Source organism: Nyctereutes procyonoides, unplaced genomic scaffold (assembly GCF_905146905.1).
Source record: "Nyctereutes procyonoides isolate TBG_1078 unplaced genomic scaffold, NYPRO_anot_genome, whole genome shotgun sequence".
NCBI lineage: Eukaryota > Metazoa > Chordata > Mammalia > Carnivora > Canidae > Nyctereutes > Nyctereutes procyonoides.
The window spans coordinates 13,131,719-13,155,111 of NW_026575082.1; the positions used below are offsets into that span (position 1 = coordinate 13,131,719).

At 40.6% G+C, this 23,393-nt stretch overlaps 1 protein-coding gene across 2 annotated transcripts; it reads right to left on the reverse strand.

The window, feature by feature from the left end:
* Positions 1–163: 163 nt before the first annotated feature.
* Positions 164–23,393, reverse strand: LOC129514526 (serpin B12-like). Of its 2 annotated transcripts, XM_055333152.1 has the most exons (9): positions 23,276–23,393; positions 21,051–21,102; positions 11,375–11,560; positions 9,176–9,304; positions 8,278–8,418; positions 6,410–6,527; positions 4,523–4,665; positions 3,395–3,562; positions 164–2,418 (listed from the first exon to the last, which is right to left on the reverse strand). In XM_055333152.1, exons 3-9 carry the CDS (start codon positions 11,540–11,542, stop codon positions 2,014–2,016), a joined length of 1,272 nt encoding a protein of 423 aa, XP_055189127.1. In that variant the 5' UTR covers positions 11,543–11,560; positions 21,051–21,102; positions 23,276–23,393; the 3' UTR covers positions 164–2,013. The 2 variants fall into 2 exon arrangements, with proteins under 2 accessions (XP_055189127.1, XP_055189126.1); XM_055333151.1 differs by lacking the exon at positions 21,051–21,102.

Consider the following 23,393-nt stretch of genomic DNA (forward strand, 5'->3'; position numbering starts at 1 on the left):
GGAAAGTTGGAAACGATTTTCTGGCACAAGAGATATCTTTCTGACATCATTGAGATGAATGGTTAGCTTTATAGATTATGTATTTCTATATTTTTGGATGAAAGTATTTAAAGTCAGGCTTAGGTAACTAAAATAGTTGGCACATAAAATAGTATACACATAATAACTAACAACAAAAGTGCTTTATTTACTAAGAAAAAACATTTTAATCAATGGAAGTTTAGTAAAGAGTCTGCTCACTGATTCACAGAAAGACTTAAGAATCTCATTCTCATTTTTGTAAATAGATACATTTTTCCTTTTGTGATTAAAATTCTGAGAGACACCAATACAAATGAGAAGATGTGCTTATCAAGGAAAAGAATAAGAACATAAGCAAGGCCAGACAATGCCACATAGGTCATAGTTTTCCAGCTCAGTATCCAACAGTGATGACAGGCCAGGCACAGAATCTTCAAAACATCAACCCCAAAAGGAAACAGAGAAGAGACTATGTATTTGATTACCTGACATAAATTTGACCATGGGACATGCATTCTTTGGCAAGGACTTGGAAGAGCCACCTCAAGCTGCCTTACATTATCAATGAGAATTTTTTCTATACTCACAAACAACCTTGACGATGAGAAGTCTATATGGGGAATATGGAACTGGTCCCTCACAGCACAAAGAAATTATTAATGTAGAGGAAAAGGGGGCTGGAGGGGAGGCAGCATGACAGCGCTGAACTTAACGTACCTCCTCCTCCAAAAACTGCCACAGCCACACTTAACCAACATAGTGGCAACTAGGAGGATGATGCTCATAGGGTGGGACAAGAAAACAGAACCATGACCAAGACCAGGAATTCACCTTGACAGAATGAGTGGCAACATCCTAGAGTTAGGCATTGTTAGTAGGCATTACAGAGCATTCAGCTAAGGCAGAAATCAGGAATTCAGACAGACATATCAGAGAACGAAGGTCCCAGGTCCTGGAGTATTGAACACTCAGGCATCAGGCTTTCAGTAGACTAGAGCTTGATATGAAGCCAAGGGCTTTCCTGACAGAAGTTTCCATGTGCATCATGCCCAGACCCAGGCCTATTCTCAGAATGTAACCAGGCATGAGGCCTCCAGGAGGAAATAGGTCCACATGGCCAGACTCCTGACAGAGGGGGCCAGGTAGACCAGCAGCCCGAGGTGAAGGCAGCACTCCCCTGTCCTACCTAACATGCTGGGTATCTAGGGGTAACTACTGAGGAGAATTCTCTGAGGAAGGGGGTGAAGGAGACACACAGGATAGTGCTTCATGATGATGGCCTAGAAGACTCAATAAGGAAAGCTGAGACTAATTTTTAAATCTATTGCCGCTCTCCTGGGTCAATGTCAGATTCACAAAACATATCCTGTCAGTGCAGAATGAGTGCTGGCCGGGGCAGGCTTCTGTCCTTGTATTCTCACTTAAATCCTCTTCAGTAATAAATCCTCTTACTTTCTCCCAGAGGAGAAACACCTTACGGGGCATCTTCTATGAGGAAGAGGCAGGACATCTTGCCCAGCAATGGGCCATGGTTTTAACTACAGTAGAAACAGAGCTGAGTTTCTAAGACACATTCCATTTAAACATTTCCTCCTGCTGCCCACGTTAAAGTGGCTTCTGAGTTTATCCTCTCCTAGAAGTGGTCTAATGAACTTTCAGGATTCCTTCATAAGGAGGTAGGGAACTTAACATTCTTGATAACATTGACCTGTAGGTCACAGAGGGGAAATGATATGCTTGAGTGTTCAGTGCGGTGAAAGGTTAAGGAGGAGCCAGAGTCTTCGATACTAATGGACATAGATGAAAGTCAGCTACAGAGTGAGAGAAGGATCAGGACAAGCACGGGCCAGTGTCTGGAGGAAGGAGGCATAGAGCTGTGATAAAATTTGTTCAGCTTTGGATATCAATGAGAACACAAATGCCCATGTTATGCCAGGGGGGACCATACCACCACTTTTTTCCAGCTCCCAGGTACTAGACACTGTGCTCCTTTCAAGGAGAGCAGACCCTGCCATAGAAGAGAATGGTTTTGGTTTTGTTGTGTCTGATGAAAAAGAGGAAGGGATGATCAACAGTAAATGTCACCCCAGAAGATAAGGACCTTTCCATGCCGACAACCCCGCTGGCAGCAACTGCCTGGGTGCCATCTTCATCCACTTCCACAAAGGTTTTATGGACAACTTTTGACAGGTACAAATTGGGACTTGGAGAGATTCCAGTAAGATCAGCTTTCCCTTCCTCAAAGACATCCGTGATGCCCATGTCCTGTAGAATAGAATTGAGATCGTAGCTGTCTTCCAGGGTGAACTGTGGGAAGGAAACCGCTACTGTTTCTTCTGACATATTCTCTGAGCTGCTCCAGGCCACTATTTTTTCATGAGTGATGTTCTTTTCAAGCTATAAGAGGAAGGAAATAATGTTTAGGGTCAGATTATGATCCTGCAGAGGATGTCCCAATTACTTCAAAGGGCTTGAGCCTATTTCAACAGCCAGTATAACAATCTTCTGGGTCCTTCCCTAAGCCTCAAAATATTCTGATTTCATTTAAATTCCTCAAAGCAAACCTCTTTCCTCTTTAGAGGTCATAGGATGGTTTAGTTCTAGTGTCATCTGGTATCTGAATGTCAAAGCCCAGCAAAGGTCAGTCAACTAAGTTGGGTGAGCTTGGCCAAGCCTTAACATTCTGAGGTTCAATCCCCTCTTCTAAAAAAATAAAGTGAATATCATTAGGCTATTGCGAGGGTTGAACAAAATAAGGTATGTAAAATATTTAACATAGCACTAGTACACAATACATTTTGAATAACAGCCATTTTTGTGATCACTATCCAGGTATTTCTCTCTCCCTCTGTCTCCAACTCTTCACTGCACAGAACAGTATACAGCCAAGCCTCCATAGCCTTCATTGATTCACACCTCATGAGCAATCTATTACGGTGTCAGTGTCTCCACTCTCTCAAGGCATGTGCACACAAAACCAGATTTCAGCTGAAGGGTCGTGATGTGACCCATAGCAGAGTAGTTCAATCAAGAGATTGACTGAAATCAGGCTATTCAGAGAAAAGGAAAAGAAGTTTCATTTGTAGCAATTCTCACATCCCTCTGAGTCCAGATGATTCCTTGGTCTGGTCCAGAGGACAATTGCCAAGAGCTACGCAATGGGAGAGGTGAGTCCTATCCAATGCTTTTGGCATTTGTTCTTTTCTAAATCAATGAGGAAGAACTATCTCACAGAATTCAGATTCTGATATCCTCTCTGATACATCTGCTAGCTGAGGTGCCATCCTTCCTCAGAAAGGTAAATGGTAAATAGGGCCCCTCTCCAGAGATCGACAATGACATATTTTGGAGAGATGTGCAAGTGATGATTTACCTCTTCCAGGCCCTTCATGTTATCTGCAGAGTAAGGAGGCAGCAGGACGAACATGCTGAGTGCCCCCTTGGTGTACCTCATTTCGAGGATCTGTGCCTTCAGCTCCTCTATGAAGCCGATTCTAAATAGGCCTTTCTGGTGCATCATCTTCACAGTCTTCTTTTCATTCTGCAGTGGACAAGACAGAAAATCACAGGACTGCCCGAGTAAGTTCACATGCTCACGTGGCCTCCTTCTCTTCTGAGAACAGGGCTCCATTCATGAGAAGGGTCTTCACCAGAAGCTTTAAGTCATGCCAGTGATCTAACCTATGAACTCTGGGCCCACTGATCAGTCAGCCCTTCCTTTGCCAACACTTTATTTTCCCATGGTTTTAATAGGTTCTTCAGCTCCTAAGGTCACTTCTTGGTAAACTGTCCATCCAGGCATCGACCTACCCTAGCCAGGGAAACAAGCCCCACGTGCTCCCCCTCCATGCCTGCCCCACCCAGTCCCAGTCTCTTAGCCTCACCTGACCCCTTGCCCTCACTAGCCTGAATGACCTCCCCAGCGCCAGTTGAAACTTTGGTTAAACGATAATCATGTACTATTAAAAGACAACATTTTTTCCTAGGCTTCCATCAGATACAGGGCACCACCCCAGACACCTTGTGAGAGGTCACCAGTCTACAGATGAGGATGGACAGTGCTTGTGAGAGTGACATAGCTAACAGATGGTGGAGTGGGATGCAATCCTTTCCTTTCCTCCATTCTATAGTCTGGGCTAAGATCCCGGGTTTCTTGAGACAAATACAGATGTGAATGCCAATGCATGAATTTAGCTAAGTAACCTAACCTTTGCATTCTTTCCCCTCAACTCCTAGATTGAAATAATAACACCCATTTTCATAATGATATTTTAGGGAACAAGTGAAATAATGAGTGGAAAATGCTCAGCACAGTACCTGGCAATGAGGTGGTCAACAAAATTCAGGTACTGATTTTTGCTAATAACAAAATATTCTTATTATATTGTATGCTGTAACCCAGAGACCTAAGTTCTAAATTTGACTATACATCCTGCAAATTGTACTTCTTAGTGGAATTATCAGTGGGATGTCTAGAAAACCATGTGCTGTAATATCTTACCTCATTTAGAGAGAAAGGTGCATCAACTGTGTTTTTAGAGTCAAAATATTTTTCCCATTTGGCCTTGAAGTAAACAGCATTTACCAGCACGAGCACTGTTGTGCTGTCAATAGCATCCTTGTCAAAAAGTTCCTTGATTTTACCTTTAAAAAAGGTTTCAGAGAATATCCTGAATATGAGTTGTATCAGAGGTATTCATGTAGACAGATTTTCCTTAATGCTGCTTCCCATCCCCAAGGCTATGGCATGTCTGATTCAAGAACTAACTCAAGAGGGATGCCTGGGTGGCTCAGTGGTTGAGCGTCTGCCTTTGGCTCAGGCCCTGATCCCGGGGTCCTGGGATCAAGTCCTGCATCGGGCTCCCCATGGGGAGCCTGCTTCTCCCTCTGCCTATGTCTCTGCCTCTTTGTGTGTGTCTCTCAAGAACAAATAAAAAAAATATTTACAAAAAAGAGAGAGAGAGAGAAAGAGAGAACTAACCCAAGAAAATGACAGGACTCACAGTTCTGGGTGCGGTGGAGGTGAGGGCGGAAGTGATGGGGGAGAAACGCCATCACTCAACCCCAAGAGGGACCCATTCTAAAGCACTGAAACAGAGGGAATTTCCTTCGATTCACTGAACCACTGTGGTGGGAACTTGCTATCGGACATCCTGTGTCATGATTTAACTTTCAGAGTAGCCCCTGCCACCTGATTATATTATAACCTCTTTGAGAAACAGAACTATTGTGTAAAATTCCTATCTCAAGCGCTCATCACAGCAAAAGGCATATGCTTAAATACAAACAAAAATGCATATAAATTTTTATATGGTTTTTATATCCCTGCCTAGTCAGGATATATGAATAGGGCCTTCTGTGTGTCCTCTCTCATTCCATCTCATGTCAACCATGAGAAGTAGGTATTGCTATCTTCTCTTATAAGGAATAAACTACAGCCAGTAAGAGGTAAGGCCACATGTCAAAACTCAGCAAGGCTGGCTGAGATCAGTTCTGGGGCCAGATTCTAGCTCTTGGCCCAGCTCTGAGGCTCTTTTCACCGTAACACAGCCCCCAAGTGACCTGGAAAATCCCATGCTGTCATCCATTTATAGTCCAGCATTCCTTTCCACCGCAAAATACCAATCCATCGGTTATTTGAATACATGCCAAGTTCTTAAAGATGAGTAAAGCTTCCTACTGTAGCACTTCCACTTAAACCCCATAATAATAGATTATGTTGACATCACCTACACTTAAAATACTCTAGGAGAGTTAACTAACTAGGAGAAATGAGATATTTGTGGCTTAGTATGATTTTTTTCAATGAACGCACATTCCTCTTGGCAACTGAGTGGAACCTTGAAGGAACAGGAATTTCTGTGGCATGTGGACCAAGCAAGGAGAAATAATTTTGGATTTAGTCGCTTCTCCCAAGATGAGTTCAGACAGGGGAGTTTCATATTTAAAAAAAACTATTCCATTGAACTTAAAGTTTCAAGTTTCACTTCTCATCGGTATCTCTACACCCTCCTTAACTCAGAAAACACCTATATAGTTAATGAAAGGTTGATAAGAATTGGGATTTTATTATGTCCCCATTTCCCACTGAATAGATTCTCCTCACAATCTTTCTACTGATCTTTTTTTTAACAAAATGGAAATAGTTAACATCCTGCTGGCATGTGCTTGGCTGAAAGGATTTCACCTTTTCTGTTGGAGCAAAAGAGCAACAGTAAGCAGCGCAGCAGCTAAGTGTCTGACTGTTTGCACCTGCCAAATGGCCTTGAACGTGGTCCATGTAAGTGAGCGCCTGGTCGTGACAGACTAGCAGTCTCAGACACTGGCCTGACTTTTCTCCTTCTGAGTGGAAAAGAACACCAGCTACAATGTGTTTGGGCTTTCTTACCTTGGGACTGAGATTCAACCCAAAAGTTAATCTGTTGTCTGGACTTTTCGGTTTCTTTTCGGAAATCAATACTTTCAATGGTCGTGTGGTAAAATTGAATCACACCGTCTAAGTATTCCTATTAAATTGGAATAAAGAGAAAGAATGCAATGAAATCAGATAACCATGCTGATAGCTAGGCGTGAGGCAGTCAAGAGAAGCCAAGTGAGAGATGTGCCCAGTTATTTAAACAGGATGCATGTGGTCTCTATCTATGCCCACTTTCAATTAGCCAGAGGCCTTACACTCATTCTGGTGACAATTTAGGATATAGAAGGGTTATTCACGGGGCACCGAGGTAGCTCAGTTGGGTAAGTGCTCGTCTCTTGGTTTCAGCTCAGGTCATGGTCACAGGGTCGTGAGATGGAGCCCCGTGTCAGTCTCTGCGATCAGCATGGAGTCTGCTCAAGATTCTTTCTCCTCAGGGCACCTGGGTGGCTCACTGGTTGAGAGTCTGCCTTTGGCTCAGATCATGATCCTGGGGTACTGAGATAGAGTCCCATACTAGGCTCCCTGCAGGGAGCCTGCTTCTCCTTCTGCCTATGTCTCTGCTTCTCTCTCTATGTCTCTCTCTCTCTATGTCTCTCATAAATGAATTTTTTTTTTATCAGAAAAGATTCTTTCCCCTCCTTCTCCTACTCCCTCTGGTCCTTCCTCCTGTTCACACTCTCTCAAAAATAAATAAATAAAATCTTACAAAAAGAAAAAAGAATGCTGATTCATAAAGCAGTCCACAGTTACAAGGGCACAAGCCTTTCCCTCAGATACCTTTTCCTTGGATATAACCCATTTATGGAGACACTGCAACATGAATATTAAGTAACTTGAGAGACTTAGCTATATAATGCCTCTATTTTTAGCAATTAAAACCCTACTTAATGGTTCTGGAGTTTCTGGGGTGATGAAAACGTCTTGGAAATTGGATGATGCTTATACAACATGGTGAATGTGCTCAACGCTACCGAATTGTATACTTCAAAAATAGTGAAAAATGCAACTCTTACATTATGTTTTACCACAATTTTTTGAAAAGTCATAAGTAATATACCCAAGCCACTCGGGTGTACATTTTTTATAGATGAATCATATAATATGTGAATTTATAACTCAATAAGGCTAGTTTAAAAGAAAAAAAAAAGAGCAGCATCTACAATCTCATTTCTGTTGCGGGAGAACATACTTATTTTGGCCAACGGAGGTTAAGCCTGTGCCCTCCCCGGACCAGCCTAACCAACTGCATCACACATTTGCCTGTGGTCCCACCCCTCGTGTCCTTTGCTAAGTATGTGGCTCCTTCTGGTAGTGGCAGAGGAAGTTGGAGCCTGGACTCAGATGCGCCTCGCTGGAGGCACACGCTGCTCAGCCACAGGGACAAGCCATGAGCCTTTTGGCTCCAGACGCAGTCTCCTTCCACCGCATCTCGGTGCTGCTACGTGAGTACAGTTTTATTGAGATGTGGCCCGCTGGTGGCCTGAAAGGGGACTTTAGGGGAGTGCTGGGGGCGGAGGGAGAGATGGAAAGAAGAGCTACCAAGTGCATTTGCTAGGCATCTTTACTGGGAAAGACCATCCCAAGACACAGGGCCATTACCAAACCCACGCGTGCCCTGAAAACTATTAGTGACATGACCCTCTTTCCCCCCCCCAATAGGCCTCATACACCGCTCACGTTGAAACCCAGAAGGACAATAGACAGGGGACCCCAGGGAGCCCCCCCGGTCCACAGCACATCCTCCTGTCCAGAGGTGCCAGCTGAGTGATCCAGCTACTCAACTGATTTTAAATAGTATGCTGTGTGATAGTTTTCATCATCAGCCGCACCTAACTCACCGGACAGATGGGGAATCCCTGCTCCCCATAAAGCCTGTTGGCAATACTTAGGGTGTAATCAACTCTGATCCTGTCTATCTTGGAGAGAAGGTGCCCGAAGTAGCAACTGAGCAGTCCACTCTCATCACTGGAAGACTCCTCCTAACAAAAAAAGAAAGAAAATGTGACCTGATCCTGAAATGAGTCATTTCACTTTGTTACCATGTGGGGGAGCAAGCTGAGAGGAAGAGAGGGATGGAGGGCCTGAAGTGATCCCAGGGGAAGATCACGGCTCCCACTTGGTGTCAAGGTCATCCAGGAACAATACACCGGGGACTCAGCAGTGCGTACTGTATTTTAGATCAGCGCACCTTGTTTTTCTCTATATTCAAAAAGATAGAAGAAAAAGACAACCACCTCTCTGCCCTCCTCTTAAGCATTCTAAGGTAGAGGAATATATAACCTGGAGAATATCTTTCCCACTCCTGGTATGAGACAACCAATAAAAGTTTTGTGCATCAGTAGATTACCCCATGAACTAGAAAGGGGAAAACTGGAGAAAGAAATAAGACTCCCACAGCTGATTCCTACCCCTAACTGCCCTTCATCCTCAACCATGCTCCGTCCTGGGGACCTGTGCCCTGTAAAAGTAGATAAGTAATGGAGCTTTGCTCTAACTGTCTTTATCATGATGAGCAGAAGATATGAAATCCTACTCTTTAGGAAACTAGCTTACAGCCAACAACACATAAGACACAGAATCAGAAAAGAATTGGAGGTCATATGGTGTTCCTGCTCTTGCCATTGCCGCTGATGACAGCCAGGACCTAATATTTGGGGATAAGTAACCCTTGCCAAATACAGCACAGCCAGAAGGAGCAGTTCATAAGAAAAGGGACAGGAATTTGTAGTGGCTCACCTGCAGAGACCCCTTTATTTCTTCCTGCGCTTCCAGAGAGCTGTCAGCCAGTACTTCCTGTTTTTTGCTTTTCAGACAGGGATCAGGTTCTTTACTTTCATTCTGGGAAAATTCATTGAAGTGTAGGACCTGCATGATGACAATTATGGGAGTCTCTTAGAAAATATGAATAGCAGGAAGTCTGTTTCAAACACAGTTTTATAGTGTGAGAGGGACAATGATTACATAGTCAAACAACAACAGTTCCAAGGGGAGTGGATGTTTCTCTTGACTTGGTTGTGAAGTGGAATGGAAGGAAAGTGAACTGCATGCTACCCTCAGGTCCGCATTTAAGAGTGAATGTAATCAAACTAAAAGAATATCAAGGTATCCATGAAACACATGTGGTTATTGAGCCAAGCAGACTGTTGGTGTAAAACACCACACTGGACTTTTGAAGACTTGGTATAAAAAAAAAGAGTAAAATATATCATTTACATTTTTTAATTGATTGCATGTTGATATGATATTTTGGATGTATTGAGTTAAATATTATTAAAATTAGTCTCACTCATTTCTTTTTACTTTCTCATGGCTACTAATATTTTTAATTACTTATGAGATTCAAATTATATTTGTGTTAGCAGTGATCTAGACCTTCCAATCAAACAAGCAAGTGATAACAGCAAAAGACAAGTTACACAGAGCATTGCAGAAAGGTAAGATACAAATGCACATCTTGCACTGCTCAGCACAGTTTTCCTGAACAAGCGAAAGCCAGGTGCCTGGAGAAAGAACATCTGAAACCTCATGGAAGATGAGGATGCCAACCACACTCTAAAGTTAAGTTTTGCTAATGGAATAATATTCTAAATCAAAGTAAATGAATAAGGAAAAATGATGACCCCAAACACATTCTACCTTAATCCAAGAATTCAACTCCTCCATATTAAAGGCAACAGTGGGGTTCGCACATAACCTCTGTGACATGTGCGAGATCCAGGGAAGTTATAAGGCCAACCTCAGGAGCCTGTAGTTTATTCGGCAAGTTGTTCTTGTCACTTTCATTCATTCCTTCTACAAATTTGGATTGGATGGCTACTATAAGCCAAGCACTGTTCTATGACAAAGTATCTTGCCATCTGGGAGATTATATTCTAGTAGGGGAGACACATAGTAATGAATTATTGTACGCATTGTGTTGGAAGATGGCAAATGTCATGTGGGGGAAAGTAGCTGGGCGAAGAGGGAATTTTACAGGGTTGGGTGTCAAGATGCAACATCAGATTGAGAGTTCAAGGTAGGCCTGGTTGAGAAGTAAATTCTGATCAAGGTCCTGAAGGAGAAAGTAAGTTATAGATCACTTGTCTGGGGGAAAAGCCATGAGGCAAATGGAATGGAGCAAAGGCTCTGAGGCAGGAGTGGGCATGCTTACCCAAGGAATCTGGAAGCCAGTGTAGCTGGAGGAGTGGGGAGGGGACAGGGTGATAGAGAGAGTCACCTAGCTGTCTATAATTCAGATACCAGACCTTCATGGGCCACGGTAAGGACTCAGGTTCCTGTCATTAGCCAAATTGGAAGTCCAGGCTTTGAAAAGATGAAATAGGCTGTGAGTGAGGTTTTTAAAGGATCTTTCTGGCAGATAGATTGAGAACAAACTGTCAGCAGAAACAAAACAAGGAAGCCCATGAGGAAGTTGCATCCAGGTTAGAAAGGATGGTATTGGGTCAGGCCTCAGGGACGTAGCAGGAAGTGCCAGCATTCTGGATGTATATTAAGAGAAAAGAGGTTGAGTTAGAGTTTGATGTAAAGGGGGAGAGAAAGAGAGGAGTCAGGGAGGACTCCAAGATCTTTAGCCACTGGGTACATAATTGGTGCTTACTAAATATTTATTTATGGAAAGAAAGAGAGAAGACACATACACACATTAAAAATACTGCTAGCAATATCAGCATGGATGATTATAGAGAGGAAGAGGGACAGACCTGCAGACACACAGACAGAGACAGAGAAGGTGACTGAGAAAAGCTGAGACTGAGGAGGCTGGAGAAGTGTTACAAAGGAGGCAGAGCCTTGAAGAGAGAACATGCAGGACGTAAATGAATGCTCCAAGGCAGATGCAGCCTCCTTTCAAGACCCAGGCTCAGTGAGCAGCATGGCTTGTCAAAGAGGGACAAGGGTCTGACTCAGAGAGTGGACCCAGAGGTACTAGATCCATACCTGGTCGATCTGCTCTGCACTGCCACTTCTGGCCCCCAGGCGGACCATGCCAAGGGCAGCTGAGAGGCTCAGGGGACAAAAGAAGATGTTTTTATGATGATCATCTTTGCTTATCTCTTGGAAAAGATCAAAGCAAAATTTGGTGTTGGCTGCAACAAGAGAATCCATCCTGAAACTGACAACAGTCTAAAACCAAAAATAAAATAAAACAGAGAGAGAGAGAGAGAACATGATGATCAGAGGAAGATAAATCAATAGTTCTCATTTTACATACGTGAAATATAATCATATACAATGATTCAACACGTTATTAAAAACTTGAAAACTAGAGCCATCGTCATCCTGCTGTATATATATTGATTTCCATATTGATATTGATACAGACAGAGATCTATTTTCATTCAGTGATGTGAGTTACTTTTCCTAGAGCTGTGGTAACAAATTACTGCAAACCAGGTGGTTTAAATAGCAGGAATGTATTCTTCTTCAGTTTGGGAGACCAGATGCCCAAAATCAAGGTGTTGGAAGGATTGGTTCATTCTGGAGGCTGGGTAAGTCTGTTTCCTTCCTCTCTCCCAGCTTCTGGTGGTTGCCAGCAACCATTGGTGTTCTTGGTTTGTAGAGGCATCACTAATCTCTGCCCCCATCTTCATGTGGTGTTCTTCACTGTCTTCTGTGCAAGTCCAAATTTCCCCTTTCTTATAAGGACACCAATCACTGGAATAGGGCCCACACGAATCCAGGAGGACCCCATCTTAACTTGATTACAGCTACAAATACCACACTTCCCAATAAGAACACATTCAAAGTACCAGGGATTAGGTCTTAGACATGTCTTTGGGGGACAGAATTCTATTGTGGTAGGACTGCCTTTATTCAAGTAAAACAAAGTTACAGGCAACCATGTCCTCATGGTCAGGTTAGCAATCAAGAAACCTTTATTCTGGGATCCCTGGGTGGCGCAGCGGTTTGGCGCCTGCCTTTGGCCCAGGGCGCGATCCTGGAGACCCGGGATCGAATCCCACGTCGGGCTCCCGGTGCATGGAGCCTGCTTCTCCCTCTGCCTGTGTCTCTGCCTCTCTCTCTCTCTGTGACTATCATAAATAAAAAAAAAATTAAAAAAAAAAAGAAACCTTTATTCCACCTCCTTCTCCACAGGCTATACCTGTTTCTGCTTAAGCCCTTTCCAGCACTCTCCCCTCAATGTCTTAGGACTGAGGATATACCCAACAAATTTGTCATGAGTCATATCCTTTGTCACCTTCTCACCTCCTTTGACCCATTCCACATGCAATCTGTAGGACCTGAGGTGCTTCACCCAGTCATCAATATTGTTCAAGAGATCATTGACCTTGAAAGATGTTGGGTTTTAGAAGTCATTAGGTTGAATACTTTCTTTTGACAGGGTAGAGTCACAGGTAATATGGAACCAAAGTAAGAGAGTGACTCCTTGAGGACAGATTCCTTGTCCTTCCAGTGATCTGTTCCAAAAGTATCAAGAAAATATTATGTAGATCTCACCTTGGACTATCCCTCTCAAAGGAAATGCCTTTTTTTTTCTTTCTTTGTATTTCCAAGATGGAAATGTAAGCCCACTTACTTGTGTTTTTTATCATCAGACATGTGGCACATAGTAAGCATTAAGAAATTATTATTGCATTGAATTGAATAGTGTACACTGCTTTTAGCATCTTCTCAGTTTAACATTGGCTTTTTTAGTCTATAAAACCTCATTTGAAAAAATAACATTAGGGGATCCCCAGGTGGCTCAGCAGTTTGGAGCCTGCCTTCGGCCCAGGGCATGATCCTAGAGTCCCGGAATCAAATCCCGCATCAGGCTCCCTGCATGGAGCCTGCTTTTCCCTCTGCTCTCTGTGTGTGTCTCTCTCATGAATAAATAAAATCTTTAAAACAAAAAACAAAAAAAAAATAACATTATATATATTTTTCTAAATAGTGCCAGACATGTTTTATATATATTAGCTTACTTTTATTGGGTAGATTGTCACTCCCTCTTTCCAGATGAGAAAAGAATCAAAGAATCGCATCACACATGTTGGCCTAAACTAAGTGCTCTCTGTGCTGTATCTACCATTTCTACTAAATCTCACTCCATATAGGACAGGCTGGCCAAACACATGCCCACTATATATTGGTGTTTCCCCCCCCCCCATTCAGCTTAGAGTCCATTTTATGCTTACATGTTTTTCCCTGCTGAATTTGTAAGTGACATAAGTATTTCTCATTTTGTGTGGTAAAGCTGAGTTCAGGGAGGTATTTTCCAAGACATGTATGTCCTGAGTGTGCCTGGGAATTCAGTAATGCTTCACACCTCAGGAATCTACATTCTTTATCTGGAAAAATATCTTCACATCCAACATGTTCACTTTACAACAGTGGCTGGAATTACCCATTTAGTAACAAGTTTACTGAGGAAGTAGAGAAATCAGATAAATTCAAGGTGGTCTGAGTTGAGGTAAGTGCACAGACTTGTGTGAAGTTGCAAATTTTCAGATAAAAAAATACTAATATATTTTTTAATTCTAATATTTTTAAAGTCTTTGTCATATAATGGAGGTGGCTATTTGATCAAAATCTTTGCCATCAAAGGAAAAGGCATCAGATATTCTGGCTATTTGTTTACTACTGTAAAAGACTAGGAGCACAATACGAAAGGAAAAGATGGGATTTGGATTGAAAGTTGAAGGATCTCAACCTGGCTCTTTAAACGTTCCAGCTATTTACCCCGGTTCTTTGTGAGGATGTGCCCCTGGCATTAGAGGGGAAGGGTGTTCCTTTCTGGCATGACTTGCACAGAGCTGAACAACCAGAGTCTTACCTACTATGGAAAGGACATGATTGTTCATGCAGGCCAACTCCTTCCATTCTTCTCGAGACTAAAAAACCTGAGGCCAGAAGCAACAAAGTGACTTCCGCACAATCACAAAGCTGGCCAAGAGAAAAGCAAGGCTCAGACCTCTTCATGCCCAGGCCTGCTTTCTAGAATACACTGTTTTTTGCACCCTTTTCTAATTCTACTGCTACCCTTATTCACTCTGGGAGCTCCAGTGCACCCCTAAACTCTCTCTTCCTGTTGGTGCATAAAGAACAGAGAATCTACACTAAATTTTATTAACTTTTCATGAGTTCCTTAACCTGGCTCCAGCTACTCTCATGTTCTCACCCAGCAGCAAATCCCTTTTCTGAGCCCCATCTGGTTCTACCCTGTGGTTGGTTCTAAGTTTCCACCAGAGTCTATGTAGCTTTAATTCTGCCCAAACTTCCAAGGGAGGGGTAAGAATGGTAGTTGTCGAAGGATATCCAAAAAGGTGTAGTTGATATTGGATGACTGTATGTAAACATTTATTTCAGGAAACCTTTCCTGGTGTTATAGAAAACTCTAAAATAAAGAAAAATGAGCATTTAATAATTTAACTGAAATGGCATCCAGTAATTACCTTCTGAAAGCTGTTGTTGTTTTGCTTGTTTTTAAATTAGAGACTGGCTAAATCTGACAGTAACCGAATTACCCAATAACCATTTATAAAGTTCTCCCATGAGTGTGGTCACTGCCGATAATAGGATGAGCTGAATGAGACCCAATCTCTGCCTCTGAGAAATTCACCATCTCATAGAGCAGATAGAGCAATAGAAGCAGCTCCAGTGGTGGTGTAAGAGCTTTGAGGAGTCCAGTATTAATTTAAAAAATAAAATGGAAAAAGTGGGGACACCTGGGTGGCTCAGTTTGTTGAGTGTCCAACTCTTGGTTTTGGCTCAGGTCATGATCTCACGGGTTATGGGATGGAACCCCGTGTCAGGCAGCCCTGTGTCAGGCTCCATGCTCAGCAGGGTGTCTGCTTGGAGAATCTCTCCCTCTGCCCCTCCCCCCATGCTGGCTCACACACTCGCCCTCCCTCTCTCAAATAAATAAATAAAATCATCAAAAAAAAAGAAATGGAAAAGCAGAAGAGTATTATATAAGAAAAAAATTTTAAATAGCACTTATCAAGACTTATTCTAGTATTACTCTAATAATACTCAAGCAGACAATTTAAAAATATAATACTTTCAACATTTTTAAAGCCACTTAACATTGTTCTTCTTCATGAACTTTGGTGGTCAGTAAAAGCCATGTTATGTTGTTACAACAAAAAATAAAGTAAAAAAAAGTTCGAAGGTCAGTTTTCTTGTCCTTATCAAAAATCCCTTCTTATCAGGACTAATTTAAGAAGAGTAGAACTAAACCCATCTCCAAATCCACTGGATTTACTAATGGGACCAGCTTAACAATAAATGGAAAGTAGAGATCTAATCATCATTATATGAAAATGTACCTGTATCAGATATTAGAGGTATGTAGCAAAATAACTTTCAGACTTTAAACTTAGTGGTGTGTATAATAAATAAGTTCATAGAAACACTTTCATAATAGCCCAAACTCAGAAACAAACCAAATGTCCATCATCAGTAAGGTAAATAACAATTTGTGGGTCAGTCATACAATGGAACATACACACCAATGAGTCTGCGTGAACTATCGTCACCCCATGATAACACGTATCTCACAAGTGCAAACTTGAGTGAAAGAAGCTGTAGAAGAAGAGTCCATGATAATATAGTAACATATAACCTCTCTATATATTCATGTATGTATATATTTATACATAAATTTTATATGTATGTCTAAAATTTAATGTTAAAATGTACTGTAGATGTATTACTAAGCATGGCAGCAAATTTTAAGGCACTGCAAATTTATTTGTGTTTAACGCAAGAACTAAGATTACATGGAAAATTGAGGAATAACCTCTCAAAATGAAATTCAGCCTCCAGATGCAATTAGGATGCTCCCCAAACGTCAACAGGAGGTACTGTAAATCCACTCTGGAAAACATCCACCACACAAAGAACTTACTATTTGGCAAAGTCTAAGTCTGAAAGCTGAACTGCTGATGTCAGCTACTTCTTAATAAGCTACAACTTGAAACTTGTACATAATTTACATCAGTCATCATTATTTCCAAACACACTTGAAATAATCTTTAAATCTTTAAAATAGCAAGATCCCTCAAAAATCCATTCATCTCAAGGAATTAGCACTACTCCACCTACAATGACTTTATAATAATAGCTACCATTTAATATGTCTATAATGTGCCTGGTATTTCAAAATGTTGTCCCTAATACTCAAACAATCCTGTAAATTAGAAATTATCCTCTCTTTACAGCCAATCATTAAGTAGCACGACTTAATGCTACTGTCACTTCAGTTACCCTCTTTCCTCATGCTGCCATCCGGAGAAGGTAACACTTGTGTTCTCCAAGACCACGGCTCTAGTAACCCACAACAAAGCTTCCTGACAGGAAGATGTTCTTATAATAAATAAGAAAATAATAAGGTAAAATAATGATAATAAAATAATAAAACATGTATCATTGGTTTCACTGGTGTCTCTGACCAATGGCCAACACCAAGTGTCCATCAGGACTGCTCTGAACTACCTCACCTCTATGGGGCATCTCCAGCCTCAGGTTGTCCTTCCAAGACTCCTCTGATCTACTGGGAGATTGCTTCTCTAGACTGAACATTTACTCTAAAATCTTTTTCAGATTGCATTGAAACCTTTGGAAATATACCATAAATATAGATTGGAACTTCATGATTGCAAACAACTTTATCCCAAATTAGATCTGACTTAGGTCATTTCATACTTATTCTCCCCAATATCACCTCCCATTGACCACAACTTTGAAGGGGGGGGCAATTGGCAATCTTTATTCAGAAAAAAAAGAAAAAACTCACTTTGATATCAATAGAAATATTATCATATTTTTGTCTATAACACTTTCCAAGTAAGCGATCCATTATTTAACCTCTAATGAAGTAAAAGGACTTTGGCTCTCATATTCAAACTTATCGTGCAGATGACAAAATATCAGGTATCATTAATGATGTTCTACAATCTGCACAATAAATTTGAATTTTGCTCCCACAATATTGACAAATCAGTTGACTTTATTTTCCATGTGCTTTCTAATCTTGTGATCATAGCTTAGGTATATAGATATTAAACACACAACATTCATATTTCAGTTTCCCTTATCACTCTGTTAGGTAATTATTTTTTTATATTTCTGTCTTTGCTTCCAAAGCATAATTCTCTTGCAGGCTGATTCCAAGTTTTATATTCATCTTTGTATCTCATCAGTAAAGAATGCAAATTGTGGCACATAAGAGCGCTTCAAATCTTTTATGGATTTATTTGCTAACATCTGCCTTTTTTCCCTGTAAATAATTTTAACGTTTGAAATTATAGATGATAATTCAGTGTTTCATACTCAATCTGCATACATTCAATCAATAGAGATGCTACATAGTGGAATCAAGTTTTGATTACTTTTCTGCATTAGAAATAGTTCACTTGTTAAATTGGTTTCCTTTAAGATGAAATGTAAAACTTTCGATGAGAGATTTTCTAACAACCCAAAATATTCTGGGGTTCTTTCCTTCACAATAGGAAAAAAATATATAACCCCAAAATATTTCATATCTTATGATTTTCATAATTCCCACAAAGCTATTAATAACCCAAGAATGAAATTCCAACTTGACACACATAAATGCTATACTGCTAGTATATATTTTCAGGTCTAGTTAAAGCTAACTGAATGATAAGCAGTCTTTAAAGACAAATAAATAGTTGTGAAAGATGCAATCAAAAGCATTTCCAACTCAGGTTGCAAAAGAGAAATGTAAGCTCATATTATTTAAAATACAGATATTCTAAATATTATACCATTTTTATATTATAGGAATAATAAAAAGATAAAATTCAATCTGTCAAGTATGTAAAGATTTTTAAAATTATTCAAACATCCACATTTTTAGAAAATCAATCAACTACATCAGACATCTGACCGGGTACTTGGGGGACAAGTGAAGTCACAGATGTTTCTAATATCTCCCAACAAGTATTGCCACATTTACAAAAAATTCAACACATCATAAAACAAACTGCTCTTTTTAAAAAGACATTTACTTCATAAGAATAGCATATCCTTTGGTTTCAATCAAATCCCCTTTGGGTTTCTAGGATTTAAAATAATTTTCCAATGCGATGTTCATTGTTAAGAATGATATTAGGCAATGCTTACATTTACCTTCTTGCCTTTAGAGTTGCTGCTAACAGCTGGGCAGGTAAGTTTCAATCCACACCCCATCAAGAATGGAAATATAGGAACTTTACCCCTCCCACCATGGCACTTTTCCAAGTGCCATTTTGGAATCCAGGGTAAAATTGTCATTGATTGATTAAAGAGGAAAGAAGAAGAAGACAAACATATGGTATATATATTTTTAAACAACTTCACACGTTCTATGCTTTCCACTGAGTTAAATATTTAACTTACTATGTGTATGTTTTCTTTACTCTTTCCAATTGGGTCTCTTTTCAGAGGACTCATCATAATATTTGATCCACATCTTTCTTTTTTTTAAGATTTTTTTAAATTTATTTATTCATGAGAGACACAGAGAGAAAGAGGCAGAGACACAGGTAGAGGGAGAAGCAGGCTCGTTGCAGGGAGCCCGATGTGGGACTCGATCCTGGGTCTGCCAGGATCACAGCCCGGGCTGACGGCAGTGCTAACCCGCTGAGCCACCGGGGCTGCCCCACATCTTTCAACTCAAATCGCTACACTAGAGAAGAAAACAATTTTACTTCATATAACCATTGTTTTGGACATTCTCTTACACTTCAATTTCTGTGTTATTCTACCCTTTCTTCGCTTATTACACAGAATCTGCAAAATGCACATTAAGCTATTATTAATTGTTTGTTGCTTATTTGTGGGTTTTTTTTTTTTTTGCCCTCTAGCAGTCCTGGGTTGGAGTTGGAGGGTTACTATTTAGTTTATCAACTAGAATAGCTGAATACCAATCAGTGGGTGGAAATGATCAAGGTCTACTGACAGAGATGGCATGAGGAGTGCTTTCTAGAAGAAAACTAATTTGCTAGGAAGCAAAGAACTGATCAACTGTGTGCCAATATCTCCAGAAAGTCTGTCCAATTTTGCCTCCACACCATGTGACCTGCTCTTCTATTTGTCCTATTCATTTCTTCAAGGAATTTTAGAGCTCCAGGTACCTCATTTTTTTCCTTTCCCTCCCTCCCTCCTTTTCTCTCTGCCTTCCTTCCTTCCCCTTTTTCTTATCAGGCTTCTAATAAAGTTTTCATGGGACAAATATATTCCACAACTGAAAAAACAAAAGTTTTAAAACTGAGCCAGAGGGGCACCTGGGTGGCTCAGTCAGTTAAGCATCTGCCTTCGGCTCAGGTCATGGTCCCAGGGTCCTGGGATCAAACCCCACAACAAGCTCCCTACTCAGCAGGCAGTCTACTTCGCCTACTCCCTCCTCTGCTCCCACCTGCTCCCCCTGCCTGTGCTTGCTCTTTCTCTCTCTCTCTCTCTCTCTGTCATATAAATAAATAAAATCTTTTTAAATAAATAAATAAATAAAACTGAGATAACATCTGAGGCTGTTTTGGGGTCCATGAATCGGGAAGAAATGTTGTAACTAGAGGAAAGTGAGAAAGCGCGAAAACTTGCAAAATTGACATGATTTAGGGACAGAATGAGGACTCCTCTCTGGCCAGGTTCCCTTTTTGACAGACTTTGTCTCCCTTTGCTAGCTTCTTTTCAGACAACAGTATTTCTGAGCTTCAATTCCACAAATATGATTATATTAGAGAAATTTGAAAGAAAACTTTTTAAAGTGGGGATATTGCTATTATGGAGAACATAAACTGCTTATCTACACTATACGTATAAGGAGAATGTAGGCTACTTATGCAGCTAGTGTGAAATGAAACAAGTAAAAGCCCATTTTATAAGGTAAGATGTTGACCAATGAAAATTCATAGCTGAGCATCAAGAAGATCTCTCGATTATCAATAGCGAACATAGAAAACAAATATGTTGTTAATTCTCCTCACTATTTCATTTGAAAAATGCTTGTGGGGTTTTTCTCTAAATTCTTCCACAAAATTCTGAAAACCATAATTTTTCAGTTGAATATCATCATTGGTTAGGACTTATAGGGGTTGGAAAATTTTAATATGTAATCAGTTAATTCATGTTAGTTGATCAATAACTATTTCACATGGCTGCTGTCCAGCATTACCTTTCAGAAAGGATACTATTCACACGCACAGTAAGGTAATTTTTTTGGTCTGGTTTTCTGGATTTGGGGTTGACACTTTTGTTGTAGTTGGCTGCTGATATTCGTACCACATTGGGCACCTGGGTGCCTGAGCAGATTCAAAGCTTGTTAGACTGTTTTTAATCCAGGACTGAATCTGTTTATCCTCTCAAATAATCCAACAAAATCTGACTACTGATGACTGTGCCCTACAAGCCTAAAAATTTGGTGTGGTATGATTGTTCAATCATTAATGATGAAATCTACCACTATTTGTAGCTAAATATTAAGGTAATGTAATGAATCACTAAGGAGGGTGTGAGAATTCGTTGAGTGTCTACTACATGCCAACACCATTTGTGATTTTGCATACACAATCTCACCTGAGTGAAGAAAGTCAATCTCTCTACTATCAGTGACTTAAAGCGTCAGAGAATTATACTAGAGTTTAAAGGAGTTTTGGAGGTCACTCACCTGACAGCGCTGCTATTCAAGGCAAGCTAGAAAGGTTTTCTGTGTCAACAGGCTGTAAGAACATGATTTCATCAAGTATAGAGTTAGATGGCTCCTCCTAGGTATGTTACAACTCATCAAGAGTTATGAACCAATCTTTTAACTCTTTAGTAATTGGTCTTTTCTTCCTGGATGTAAAATTCAGGAATGCCAGAATGATTCACCAAAGTCTTTGCCAGCTTGTGACACGAAACAATATGATTAACATCTTCTGTTATGATAAAAGTAGTCTTTTTGAAATATCCTAAAGAGGCTCTTTTTCCATCTAATTTTACCTCACATTGCTGAGGAAACAAAACGTACATTGGGAAAATATCAGCATAGTAGGCCTTTGAACTAATGAAAAATAAATCTTTTACCCAAAGTAGACAGTTGAGCACACATTCATTATTTTATCCTTCATATTTATTTTTTTTTAAATTTTTATTTATTTATGACAGTCACACAGATAGAGAGAGAGGCAGAGACACAGGCAGAGGGAGAAGCAGGCTCCATGCACCGGGAGCCTGATGTGGGATTCGATCCCGGGTCTCCAGGATCGCGCCCTGGGCCAAAGGCAGGCGCTAAACCGCTGCGCCACCCAGGGATCCCTATCCTTCATATTTAAAAGCCTGCGCCACAAGATATAAAATCAAAAATACAGGGGATCCCTGGGTGGCTCAGTGATTTGGTTCCTGTCTTCAGCCCAGGACGTGATCCTGGAGTCCCGGGATCGAGTTCCGTGTCAGGTTCCCTGCGTGGAGCCTGCTTCTCTCTCTCTCTCTCTCTCTCTCTCTCTCATGAATAAATAAATAAAATCTTTTTAAAAAAATACATATATATACCATTAAAACAACAAAAAACAATAATAATAAAGACCAAAATACACAAAAGTTTGCTTTAAAACTTGCAATCACCCTTTCCATCAAAGCCCTCCATTCTCCTCGATCCCAAACTGAAGCCTCCAGGCTTCAAACAACACCAACTGCCTGCCCCAGTGAGACAGACACAGAGAACAAAGATGACCAAAGCTATAAGATGGCAAAGAATACAACACAGAAAGAGCAGCACAGTGACAATCAGAGGCTCCAGACCCTACTCTGAATCCTACTAGCTTGACATCTAGAGCAAATACCTCTAGGCACTTCAATTTTCTCATCTATAAAAAAAAGGAATAATAATATGTCTTTCCCTGCTCCTGTTATACAAATGTTCCTATTATTAGTATAATTATATAGAATTAGTACAGCATAAATGTTTTTTTTCATTTCTTAGCCAAATCTATATGACATCTATTTCTTCTGCAATTGTAAATCAGGGCTTCCACCTTCTGATCAAGTTTCAGAGACTAGAGCCTTCAGGTCAAATCCAGTCCACGGCCTGTTTTTATAATAAATTTTTATTGACATACAGCCATGCCCATTCATTTACTACTGTCTGCAGCTGCTTTCCAGCTACAATGGCAGAACTGAGTAGTTGTAAGGAGACCATATGGCCTGTAAAATCTAAAATATTTACGATCTGGTTCTTTACTGAAAACTTTGTCGATCCTTGCTTTAAATGACAAAACATCATCATTTTTAACACCTATGAAATTTTTATATCCTTGGATATATAACCTCTCCTTACACAAAACAAATGTTATAATACAGATAAGAAATACAGTTTCCTAAATTAAAAATATTCATTTGCATTTGACCTTAATCCCAAGCAAAACTCTAGACCTCTCTAGTATCCCAGTAAAATAATAGCCCAGGCATTCATTTGGTAAATAACTATTTATTGAGTGCCTACCATGTGTCAGGCATATCCAGTGAACAAAAGGATGATTGCTCCTGACTCATGGTGCCTAGTGCAGTAGGAGCTTACAACCCAGACTGTCTTACCTGCATCTAGATGTAATAAGCATTTACGGAGGACCCTATATGTCACAGACCCTTCCACATCATTACCTCATTCAGCTCTCCAATAAGCCAAAGAGGAAGACATTATTTTCCCAACAGACAAATGAGAGAATTGGGACTCAGACACATTCAGTTGCTCGCAGTAACGATGCTAGAAAGTAGCAGGATGATATGATGATAAAGTAGCACCTGCCTTGCACTCTATGCCAAGGATAAAGATCCTCAAACATCTTGCTTCAACACTGGAACAACTATCCCAAAGGCTCCTGTACCACCAAATGCTTGCCCTCTCCCGATACATACCTGGAAGCCAGTGAGGACTGTCCCCAGCTTAGGTTTGTGCTCTGATGAAGTCAATTCAATTATCACACAGAGGAGGGAGCAGCCAAGTCCTACAGCCTATGAAAACTGGTAAGGATAG

Bases quoted from the DNA above. Each gene is read 5' to 3' on its own strand.
- LOC129514526 (XM_055333151.1), bottom strand. From the start codon at position 11,542: ATGGATTCTCTTGTTGCAGCCAACACCAAATTTTGCTTTGATCTTTTC. The intron at 8,419-9,175 runs GTGAGCCACTAC...TTTTTTTGTTAG, and splicing joins AAATAAAGGGGTCTCTGCAG to GAGGAGTCTTCCAGTGATGA. The intron at 6,528-8,277 runs GTGAGTTAGGTG...CCAATTTAATAG, and splicing joins AGGGATTCCCCATCTGTCCG to GAATACTTAGACGGTGTGAT.